The sequence below is a fragment of the Saccopteryx bilineata genome, chromosome 6 (assembly GCF_036850765.1).
Source record: "Saccopteryx bilineata isolate mSacBil1 chromosome 6, mSacBil1_pri_phased_curated, whole genome shotgun sequence".
NCBI classification, from domain to species: Eukaryota; Metazoa; Chordata; class Mammalia; order Chiroptera; family Emballonuridae; genus Saccopteryx; species Saccopteryx bilineata.
This window is the reverse complement of record NC_089495.1, coordinates 120,913,462-120,925,499: the sequence shown is the minus strand read 5'-3', so window position 1 is coordinate 120,925,499 and position 12,038 is coordinate 120,913,462. Positions and strand designations below refer to the sequence as shown.

General features: G+C 45.4%; 1 protein-coding gene across 3 annotated transcripts in view; it reads left to right on the top strand.

Moving 5' to 3' along the window:
* The first annotated feature begins 1,058 nt into the window (after positions 1-1,058).
* ADA2 (adenosine deaminase 2) overlaps positions 1,059-12,038 on the top strand; it is a 38,424-nt gene continuing 27,444 nt past the window's right edge. For 2 of the 3 annotated variants that reach the window (XM_066234992.1, XM_066234991.1), the window contains exons 1-4: positions 1,059-1,126; positions 3,045-3,374; positions 5,121-5,340; positions 8,181-8,391. In XM_066234992.1, coding sequence (XP_066091089.1) covers positions 3,053-3,374; positions 5,121-5,340; positions 8,181-8,391 — 753 coding nt within the window. In that variant the 5' untranslated portion in view covers positions 1,059-1,126; positions 3,045-3,052. Of the gene's footprint in view, positions 1,127-3,044; positions 3,375-5,120; positions 5,341-8,180; positions 8,392-12,038 lie in introns of those variants that run through there. The other variant, XM_066234994.1, reaches the window with a different exon arrangement.

Here is a 12,038-nt window from a genome sequence, read left to right as displayed (position 1 = left end):
AGAGAACCCTCCTGCACTGCTGGTGGAAATGCAGACTGGTATAACCACTGTGGAAAACAGTACGGAGATTCCTCAAAAAATTAAAAATGGACCTGACCTGTGATGGCGCAATGGATAAAGCGTTGACCTGAAAATGCTGAGGTTGCCAGTTCAAAACCCTGGGCTTGCCTGGTCAAGGCACATATGGGAGTTGATGCTTTCTGCTCCTCCCCCCTCCTCTCTCTCTCTCCCTCTCTCTCTCTCTCTCTCTCCCCTCTCTATAATGAATAAATAAAATCTTTAAAAAAAAATTAAAAATGGAACTGCCTTTTGACCCAGCCATCCATCCCACTTTTAGGAATATATCCTAAGAACACCAAATCACTGATTCAAAAGAAGAAATGCACCCCAATGTTTATGGCAGCATTGTTTACAATAGCCAGGATCTGGAAATTGCCCAACTGTCCGTCAGTGGACGAGTGGATTAAAAAGCTTTGGTACATATACACAATGGAATACTACACGGCCGTGAAAATAAGGAAATCTTTTTGCAACAACATGGATGGACCTGGAAACTATTATGTTAAGTGAAATAAGGCAGGCAAAGAAAGAAAAATATCATATGATCTCACTCATTTGAGGACTCCAATGAACAATGTGAACTGAGGAGTGGAATAGAGACAGAGGTGGGATCAAAGGGACCAGAGGGAAAGTGGACAGAAGGAAGGGGGATGAGAGGATGGGATCAGAGAAAGGAAAGAGATTGGTGAAATTATATATACATAACACAGCGTTATAGAGAGCAGAAAAGCAAATCCTAGAGGGAAAGGGGAAGGGCGTTGGGGGGAGGGGAGCAAGGGGGATGTTGAGGGGAACACGGGGGTGGCAGTGATGTATTAGGTGGGACACTTGAATCTATGTAAACACAATAAGTTAAAATCAAAATGAAAAAGAAAAAAAAATAAACCTGCACTGAAGAAGTGTGTGGCAGGTCCCATCCTCCTCGCCTGTACAACATGAGGCTGGAAGGAAGTGAAACCTGTCTCCACAGGAAGTGAAACAACAGTATGTGAGCCTCTCTTTTGCTTCTGACACAACTTTTGGTGGAGTTAAGCGAACAGTCTACAGTTCCTGGAGCTGCTCTGAGGTACCTGGGATCCCTTGGGGTGAGGGTCTGGGTGGAGCACTGGGCTTGTGAGGTGACCATAGGTCATTGGGAAGTTGGGCGTTTAGTCTTTGTTTACCTCCCCGCCCCTCACCGTTCTGTGTGCAGGAAGAACATTGACTTTCTCCACAACAGGGTATTTAAAATGGTTGTGGGCCCTGAGGACATTTACTCAGAATCACAGATGCCACACAACCTGTTTTTTTGTTCTTAGTCTGGCAACAATGTGTTTTCATAGAGTTGTCATTTCACCCTCTTTTCAAAAAGTAAAGAAACGTTTCACAGAGAGAGACAAAATGAAGTAAATATAACAATAAAGGACTTTTCTTCCATATGCTTGACCAGCTGATCCTGACTAGTATTAGATAAATTTTGTCTGGTAGGCCAAGAAAAGTCCCCAGATGCTGGGTGACATGAATACGTCTGAGGTCCTTAGAGAGGATAGAGGCGGACATTTTGTAACAGGTGTCCCCAAACTACAGCCCACAGGCCGCATGCGGCCCTCTGAGGCCATTTATCCGGCCCCCACCGCACTTCCGGAAGGGGCACCTCTTTCACTGGTGGCCAGTGAGAGGAGCACTGTATGTGGCAGCCCTCCAACGGTCTAGGGACAGTGAACTGGCCCCCTGTGTAAAAAGTTTGGGGACCCCTGTTTTGGAACTTGGTGGCCTCTGTTTTGTGTCACTATGGATAGAAGGACAAGGGGCTGGGGACATTGAGTGGAAGACATAGTGTTGGGTAGATGGAATGGTGAGGTGGATGTGAATGTCATTGTTCTCTTGCCCTAGAGGTTTCAGTTGAAGGCAAACACTGTAGTCTGGGGACAGATTCCAGGACTTAATGAAAATGAAGGGGTTCTTCAAAACTTCAGTTATCTGACTCGAGAGTATAGCCCCCACCATAACTGTGAGACTAGAGTAAATGATCATCTATTTCTTTCTCAAAATTCCCTCTGGTGCCTGATATACCATAGAATAACTGAATGCTAGCCCTGGAAAGAATCTTGGGTGTAATGTGCTTCAATGATTGCCAAACTTTTTATTTTTGTCATATCCGTGTACCTCTATTTATTTATATTTTCCTTTAAATTAACTTGCTTAAATTAAAAAGAAACCCTAAATAATATTATATTTTCAAGCCTTTCTAAAATTGATTTTTTTTTGAGAAAGAGAAAAACAACAATTTGTTGTTCCACTTATTTATGCATTGATTGATTGATTCTTGTATGTGCTCTGATTGGGGATTGAATTTACAACTTTGGTGTATTAGGATGATGCTCTAACCAACTAAGCTACTTGGCCAGGGCCAATGGTGATATTTTGTATTGCTGATACGTGTATCATACTTTGAGAACCACTGATCTGGTCCAGTTCACATTTTTCACAGGTGAGAAAACTGAGATCCGTAGACAGCAAGTGATGTGTTCAAGGCCTCACAAAGACACATTAATTTGGGACTGTTCCTGAGTTCTCCTAATTTACAGTCTTGATTCTTTTCAGTATAACATACCATACTTTCAAGTACATAGAAATAATCCTTAAATATGTATAATTCAAATATACTGCTCACAAAAATTAGGGGTTATTTCAAAATTAATATGAAGCAATAAAGTATCCCCTAATTTTTGTGAGCAGTGTAGATAATTCATGTAAAACGTGCTAAACATTGTGCCTGGCAGGAGGAAACGCAATAAAAGCACTTTTTCCCTTTCTCCCTTAAATCCCTGCTCACTGCTAACTTGAGCTAGTTGCTCTCCAGAAGCTGTTAGAATCCTTTTAATGCTAATAATTCTGAAACATCAAGATAATGCACCTTGGTGTTGCTGTCGACTAGTAGATATTCACGTACCCACTACCCTGTTTAGCCCCACTGAGTTCATCTGAGCAATGTCCTCTTCCAGGCATCCCAATGTTGGTGGTGGGTGCATCCGGGCAGCCAGCCCTGTTCTCTCTGCTTCTGGTGGTGGTGATATCCTTTCTCTGCTCGGCCATATCCATAGACAAAGAACGAAAACAACTGGTAATGAGGGAGAACATGATGCAGTTAGGGGGACAGCTGGTACTGAAGAAAGAAGAGGAACTGGCTAATAAGAGGCTCATGGTTCTCAAAAGGGCTGAGATGAAGCAGGCGGTAAAGACCCAGAAGTTCCCACCCAGCATGCACTTCTTCCAGGCCAAGGATCTCATTGAGAAAAGCGAGGTGTTTAATATCCTGAAGAAGATGCCGAAAGGTAGATATTTTTGAAGGATGATTTTGGGGGTCCTGGGAAGGTAGGGGGAAATTAAGCTTGACGCCGTTATTTATTGTTATTGGAGCTGCTCTTGTTCTAAACGGAGCAGAGAGAATGCCATTCAGCACCCCTGAACCTGTTCTTGTGGGGCAACGGGGCATTCAAAGGTGGCTGTTGGTTCATCCTGGAAACCAGAACCTCTGCTATGAGAGGACCGGCTTCAGAGAGAGTGAGCAGGAAGGGCCCTGGATGTTACTGCCTTCCCTGACAAAGCCAGAGAAGCGTCCACACATAAGACAGTATCCTGGGCCCACAAGACCCTAGTGTTTTTGGTTTTGTTTTGTTTTTTAAGATTTTTATTTACTCATTTCAGAGTGGAGGGAGAGAAAGAGAGAGAGAAGGGGGTGGAGCAGAAAGCATCAACTCCCATATGTGCCTTGACCAGGCAAGCCCAGGGTTTTGAACCGGCGACCTCAGCATTCCAGGTTGACGCTTTATCCACTGCGCCACCTAGCTTTTCTTTTGTATTTTCCACCACACCCTTTTCTTTTAGAATACATGAAATAGCATCCTGGACAAACATATTTATTTAAGATTTTATTTATTGATTTTAGAGGGTGGGGGGTGAGAGAGAGAGAAACAGATGGAGCGGGATCGAGAGGCATTTGTATGTGCCTTGACCAGGCAAGCCTGGGATGTGGAACCGGAGACCGCGGCATTCCAGGTTGATGCTCAGTGTACTGCGCCACCACAGGTCAGGCTCTAGTATAATAATGTATTTCTATAGTATAAACACATGTCTCTAGGTCAGGGGTCCCCAAACTACAGCCCGCGGGCCGCATGCGGCCCCCTGAGGCCATTTATCCGGCCCCCACTGCACTTCCAGAAGGGGCACCTCTTTCATTGGTGGTCAGTGAGAGGAGCACATTGACCATCTCATTAGCCAAAAGCAGGCCCATAGTTCCCATTGAAATACTGGTCAGTTTGTTAATTTAAATTTACTTGTTCTTTATTTTAAATATTGTATTTGTTCCTGTTTTGTTTTTTTTACTTTAAAATAAGATATGTGCAGTGTGCATAGGGATTTGTTCATAGTTTTTTTTTTATAGTCTGGCCCTCCAACGGTCTGAGGGAGAGTGAACTGGCCCCCTGTGTAAAAAGTTTGGGGACCCTTGCTCTAGGTAGTAAGATAATTATCATCCTGCATACATAAATAGCAGTTTGCAGCTTACCTTTTTTGTTCCATGTTATAAATAGAGATTTTTATAAAATGAACCCAGTGAGGTTGGTAAAATAACACCCCCAGTTGACAGAAAATGTAAAGTTTAGTGGAAGGGTGACACAGCGAAGCTTACGTGCTGAGACACCTGTCAAGGGGCCAGTATCAAGGCCAGATGCCAAGATGGAGCAAGAAGAACAGAGGGATGTGTATACTATGCCTTGAGGAACACCAAGGTAAAAAATGGTGTCCAGTCTGAAGGACAAGAATGGGGCCCCGAATGGGGCCTCTGCAGACCAGAAACTCCAATGCAAAGAATGGGTGGGATGTTGGGGAGCAGGCTGAGAGGACCGGGGTGGAGCAAGGGCTGAGGCTTATGCCTGTTACACCGTTTCATGCACTGTTGGGTGTCAAGGCTTCATTTAAAGGCTTGGGCTCTCCCTGGAGAACTAGAAGCCAATGCAGCCCCACTGTGAACCTGGACGCAACTCCCAGCCCACACCCTGTCCTTCCTCTTCTTTTTCCAGGGGCCGCCTTACACATCCATGACTTTGGCATCCTGCATATGGACTGGCTGGTGAAAAATGTCACATACAGACCTCACTGCCATTTCTGTCTCACCCAAAAGGGGGCCCTGATGTTCAAATTTGCTCACCCAACTCCCCCCACTCCAGCAGGATGTTCAGAGTGGGTTTTGCTGCAAGACTATCGAAAGAAGCTTCAAAACCTCACCGAATTTGACAACAGGTGAGAGATGGTTCAGAATGTGTCATGTGCCTATCATCAGTGGGCAGTGTGTGGGTGGGTCTCTCTCTTGGTGCAGATCTAGCCCTAAGGAAAATCTTTCGACTTTACGGGATACTTTGCTCCACAAAGGCATTCGATGCCCTTTCTGTCCATCGGAGGTTCTAGTACATTTAGAATCCAATTTGATCAGCAAAAGGTATTAACAGCAATACTATTGTTGTATCAAATGAAATTTGTCTAGATGCTCAATAAGGCCAGAAAGAAGGAAAGTTCCCAGCCTCCTAGAGCAGTGGCAGTCCAGCTTGAAAATATGATGGAGCAATTTTCTAACAAATTTGTATAGCGATATTACAGAGAATAATTATTTTAATCACAGGACCACCTACGGAGTGCTTTCATGAGGTTATTTCCCTTGACAAATAAGAAACATGAGGCTCAGCATAGCTGAGGAAATTGCCCAAGGCCACAGAGCTGGAAAGTGGCTCATGTTCATGGAAGAAATATTCAAACCTGTGAGAATTTTTTTTTTTTTTTTTTTACTCATTTTTAGAGAGGAGAGAGAGACAGGAGAAAGAGACAGAGAGAGAGAAGGGGGGAGGAGCTGGAAGCATCAACTCCCATATGTGCCTTGACCAGGCAAGCCCACGGTTTCGAACCGGCGACCTCAGCATTTCCAGGTCGACGCTTTATCCACTGCGCCACCACAGGTCAGGCCAACCTGTGAGAATTTTTATGAGTTTATTTGAGCCAACTGACAACAATTGCTGGGAAGCAAAATCTCAGCAGATTGATAAAATGCTTTGGAGAATGGCAGTTTTGCACCTCATTTTATATATTAGACTCAAAGGAGAAGGTATAAGGAGGATTACAAGAAATCTACTGGGGCCCTAGCCAGTTGGCTCAGTGGATAGAGTGTTGGCCTGGTATACGGATAGACCGGGTTCCATCCCTGGTCAGGGTAGGCAGGAGAAGTGACCATCTGTTTCTCTCCTCCCCCCTCTTTCCTTCTCCCTTTCCCCCTCCCTCAGCCAGTGGCTCAATTGGTTCAAGTGTAGCTCCAGGCACTAAGGATAGCTCAGTTGATTAGACTAGAGCATCAGCCCCAGACAGGGGTTGCCAGGTGGATCCTGGTCAGGCTACATGAGGGAGTCTGTCTCTCTAGCTCTTCTCTTCTCACTGAAAAGAAAAGAAAAGAAAAGAGAAAAGAAAAAAAATCCATTGGAGCTAAGTTAGGGAGGCGGGAGAAAGCAAAGCAGAGAAATCTCTGGAATGGGATAAAAAGTAAAAGGAATAGACACATACTTCTTTTACATTTGTGGCTTAGGATAGTTAACAGTTACCAATTAAACACGGTAACAATAACAGTGAGGGGTTTTGTGGTTCTCTGCACGGTGCAGTGAGGGGTGGGGGACAGGAGGAAATTACCCTGGCATTTCAAAGGTTTGTTATCTTAGATGCAAAAAGACAATAGACAGGTTCAGTTAAGGTGCATTGGGGACCCTTGCTCTAGGTAGTAAGATAATTATCATCCTGCATACATAAATAGCAGTTTGCAGCTTACCTTTTTTGTTCCATGTTATAAATAGAGATTTTTATAAAATGAACCCAGTGAGGTTGGTAAAATAACACCCCCAGTTGACAGAAAATGTAAGATTCTCTGAGTTTATAAGGTCTCTGAGTTTATAAGGCTACCAGGCAGGTCTCCCCTGAGCTTGTCAGGTGTAGTATTTGGGTGGCCCCTTTTTGTCCACACTAATCAGGGATGTAAATCTGGTCACATAGGGCCACATCCATAGTTATTTTTATAAGACCCCCTGTATTAGTGTGCTAGGGCTGCTGTAGCAATATAACAGACTGGGCTATTTAAACAATGGGAATTTTTCTCACTAGTCTGGAAGGTAGAAGTCCAAGATCAAGATATACACAGGTTTGGACTGACCAGGTGGTGGCGCAGTGGATGGAGTGTTGGACTGGGATGCGGAGGACCCAGGTTCGAGACCCTGAGCTCGCCAGCTTGAGCACGAGCTCATCTGGTTTGAGCAAAGCTCACCAGCTTGGACCCAAAGTTGCTGGCTTGAGCAAGGGGTTACTCAGTCTGCTGAAGGCCCGCGGTCAAGGCACATATGAGAAAGCAATCAATGAACAACCAGGTGTCGCAACAAAAAACTAATGATTGATGCTTCTCATCTCTCTGTTTCTGTCTGTCTATCCCTATCTATCCCTCTCTCTGACTCTCTCTGTCTCTGTAAAAAAAAATTTAAAAAGGTATACACAGGTTTGGTTTCTCCTGAGGCCTCTCTCCTTGGCAGACAGACAACTGTCTACTCACTGTCCTCTTATGCCTTTCCTCTGTGCACATGCAGCCCAGTGTTTCTTATAATAGTCTTATTTGATATTGACCTCACTCTCATGACTAAACCTAAAATACCTCCTTAAAGCTGCTACCTCCAAATACAATCACACTGGGGGTTAGAGTTTCAACATATGAATTTGAAGGGGTGTAGAATTCAGTGCATAACACCCCTCCAAAGAGAGCTTGACCTAGGATGAAAATACAGTGGGGTCAGATTGGTGAGGTATGCAAGAGGGAACAGGAGAGGCTGGTTAGTGGGAATGTCCCACCTGAACTGTCCCTGGGAGGGTACAAAGCAGATCTCAGGGTGGAGGGCTCCATTAGAGTCGGGATGCTTCCCTTCACCTCTTACCACTGCTCACTATGCGATGCATCCCATTTTATTCTGGGTGGGAGAAACAAGGTGGGTAGGTCTCTTTCAGGTGCCTGGAGGCCATAGCCAAAGCATGCCTCCTCAACTCACCTTCCTCCGTTATGTCCTGGACAGCCTTCTGAAGAATTTCACTCTGATGACCGAGAACCCCGAAGTGACTTATACAAACCAAGATATCGTCTGGTCTAAGTTTCAAACCATCTTCTTTACAATCTCTGGCCTCATTCTCTATGCACCAGTGTTCAGAGACTATATCTTCGAGGCACTGGAAGAGTTCTACCAAGACAATGTTTTCTACTTGGAGCTCAGAGCCATGCTGTCCCCGGTGAGTCTGTCTCTCTTCTCCTCCAGTTTGACTTTCAGATCTCACCCTGTAGGTCTTCATGGGTTCCCTGCTCTAGTACTGGTTGGTACAGGATGAAATGACGACTTTATCCCCAAGGGAATGTGTGCCATTCCAGGGGCCAGCATGAGCAAGGAAACCTGAAATGGACTGGGCTGGCCCCAGCAAAACTGTGAATGTGACCCTCATTGCATTTTACCTTCCTTTTCTTTCTTTTTTTTTTCTTTTTTTGTATTTTTCTGAAGCTGGAAACAGGGAGAGACAGTCAGACAGACTCCTGCATGTGCCCGACCGGGATCCACCCGGCACGCCCACCAGGGGGTGACGTTCTGCCCACCAGGAGGCGATGCTCTGCCCCTCCAGGGCGTCGCTCTGTTGCGATCAGAGCCACTCTAGCGCCTGGGGCAGAGGCCAAGGAGCCATCCCCAGTGCCCGGGCCATCTTTGCTCCAATGGAGCCTCGGCTGCGGGAGGGGAAGAGAGAGATAGAGAGGACGGAGAGGGGGAGGGGTGGAGAAGCAGATGGGCGCTTCTCCTGTGTGCCCTGGCCGGGAATCAAACCTGGGACTTCTGCATGCCAGGCCGACGCTCTACCACTGAGCCAACCGGCCAGGGCCTACCTTCCTTTTCTTACGATGGCCACTTCTCACCTTCTCCCAAGTATGTAGTGCCTCTTGGGTGCACATGGTCCCTGGCCTTGGACTCTGGGTAGTGTCTCTTGCCTGCACCTTTCTTGACTTGTCTCCTTTCATATCAAAAGTTGCCATATTTTGCCATATATAAGACACACCTTAATTTTGGGGCCTAAAATTTGAAAAAAAATGTATTACATAAAATTATTGAACTCAAGTTTTTCGTCATAAAATTCCCATCCATTAGCTTATCCTCATCTGTGTCTGATGACAAATCACTGTCTTCATATATTGTCTCATCCTCAGTTCCATCTATGGCATTTGAAATGCCACACTTCTACAACCACTGTATAAGACGCACTCAGTTTTAGACCCCAAATTTTCCCCAAAAGAGGTGCGTCTTATACATGGGGAAGTATGGGCTTCTCTGAATCTTTCGGGACAATGCTCTTGGTATGGAGGACAGTGGAGGCATCTGGTACATAAATCTGGTTGCTGTAACAGTGGGGAGGGTGAGTTCCTGGGGTAGGGGAGCAAGGATTTTCACCAGCTTCTCTCTGATGGTGGCCTTGCCTATAAAAGACCCCAGAAACAATGCAGCTGAGCTCCACAGAGAGAGCCCCCAGAAACTCACCCAGGGTTTCTCATATGCCCAAAACAGGGTCTCCCAGTAGAGCTCAGGGCATGGCTCTGGTGGACTGGCAATGCTGGCTGAGGGGTCTGGGAGAAAGTAAGGGCCTGGTGGCCATGCCTCCCTGTACTTCTCCTCCTCCCAGGCTTGGGTTCCTCTTCCTCCACCTTCATCTGCTCTTGGTCTAGGCCCTGAGGTCCCCTGGACAGTGCTTTCCCTCTGCCTTCCTCCCTCTGGGTACTACAGATGCTTCTTATTTCCTGTTTGTTTCACCACAGTAGCTTCCTTGCTGATTTTTATATAATCATTCTACACCCAACCATTTACTTACATTTATTTTATTTTAATTGATTTTTAGAGATAGGGAAGAGGGGAGAATAGAGTGAGAAAAAGGGGGGAGAAGCAGGAAGTATCAACTTATAGTAGTTGCTTCCTGTATGTGCCTTAACCGGGAAGCCCAATGTTTTGAACTGGCGACCTCAGTGTTCCAGGTCGACACTTTACCCATTGTACCACCACAGGTCAGGCTTTTAAAAAAAATCTTTTATTTATTCATTTTTGGAAAAGGGAGAGAGAGAGAGAGAGAGAGAGGGGAGAGGAGCAAGAAGCATCAACTCCCATTTGTGCCTTGACCGGGCAAGCCTGGGGTTTTGTACCGATGACCTTAGCATTCCAGGTCAACACTTTATCCACTGCGCCACCACAGGTCAACCCAACCTTTTATTTAAATCTTGGTGGAATAAGGTTCAGCTCTTTCGTATGAAGTAAGAGGATCTCACATCTATCTAATCTACACTGTGTTCACCACCCAACCTTATTCCCAGTTTTCTTTCCCAACCCTCTTCCTCTACCCCTTCCTCCCTGTTTCTTTCTTTTTCTCTCCCTTTCATCGATTCAGGAGATATCTGCAAGCCCTTGCTCTGTCAGGCACTACACTAGGTTCTGGGTGTAAAAAGGTATGGAGGAAAGAACCCACGTCCTTGAGAAGGACAACCGTTTCTTTCTGGGAGAATTGTGGGTAAACAATACACATGGCAAATATTCTTGTGGGTATTAAGAACCATTTACAGCAGGGGTCTCAAACTCGCGGCCCGCCGAACAATTTTGTGCGGCCCGCAGACTAATCCACGAAGTTCAAAATATTTTGGATAAAATTAAGTAAGCCCGTGGATTAGTCTGCGGGCCGCACAAAATTGTTCGGCGGGCCGCATGCGGCCCGCGAGTTTGAAACCCCTGATTTACAGGGTGTAGAGAGACTACAAAGAAAGAAATGGCTTATGTTACTGGATGCGTGGGAGAAAAGACCAAATGTGCGTCCTAGAGGAAGGAGAATGCTCTCACAAGTCCCAGACAAGGATAGGTTCAGTGGGTTGAAGGGCAAAAGTGGGTGGGACATGTTCCTCAGCGAAACCAACATAAACAAGGGTGTAGGTGCTAGAAACATTTATTTGGAGCCCATTTGGAACTTCAAGGAGCTCATCATGACTAGATCCTAAGATTCTAGGGGTACTCATTGAAAATAAGACTGGGGAGGTGGACAGGGCTAATTATGAGTAATTTGGACACCATATTAAAAGCTGTATTCTGCAGGTGAAAGCAGAGGCGGATTAAGGTCAGTTGAGGCTCTGGGCACAGAAGAAAATATTGGGTCCCTTAAAAAAAAAGAGAGACAGAGAAAATAAAAATACACGTTAACCATATTTTTAAATAATTAAAAAATACTATGCACTATTAATGTTAAAATTTCACATGTGAAACCAAACTTGGTGTCATTAGAAAAGAGGCACGCTGAACCCCTTCAGAAGTTGGGGTCCAGGGTGCGCACCCAGTGCACCCACTGTTAAATCTGCCTCTGGGTGAAAGGGAGCCACTGGATGGTTTTAAGAAAGTGAACACATCCTTACAATGTAAGATCACTCTGGAAGTACTGGGGATAACAGATGACAGTGTGAGGGTCCCCCTGGTGACAGAGGAAGAAGACTGGAGACTGGGAGACCAGTAAAGAGGCCTGGGAAACCACAGGTGCAAGATGAGGGCCAGAATAAAGGCGGAGCAGTGAGGAGGAAGAGATGAATTTCTGTCCTGTGCAGGAGGAAATATCTGTAGGTCTGGTGACTGACTGCATGGGGTAAGAATTCTTCTATGACTTGCTGATACTCAGCTTGAGTTGATTGGGGGATGACATTTATGGTAACAGGGAATGCAAGAGGAGGAATAGGATAAGGAGGGAGAAATGATCACTTTGGTTTTCAATTTGTGATGTTGGAGATTCCTATGAGATATCCACATGAAGATGTCCAGGAAGTGATTGAAGACATTAAGTTTGGAGCCCAGAGGAGAATTCTAGCCTGAAAACACGTTTATCAT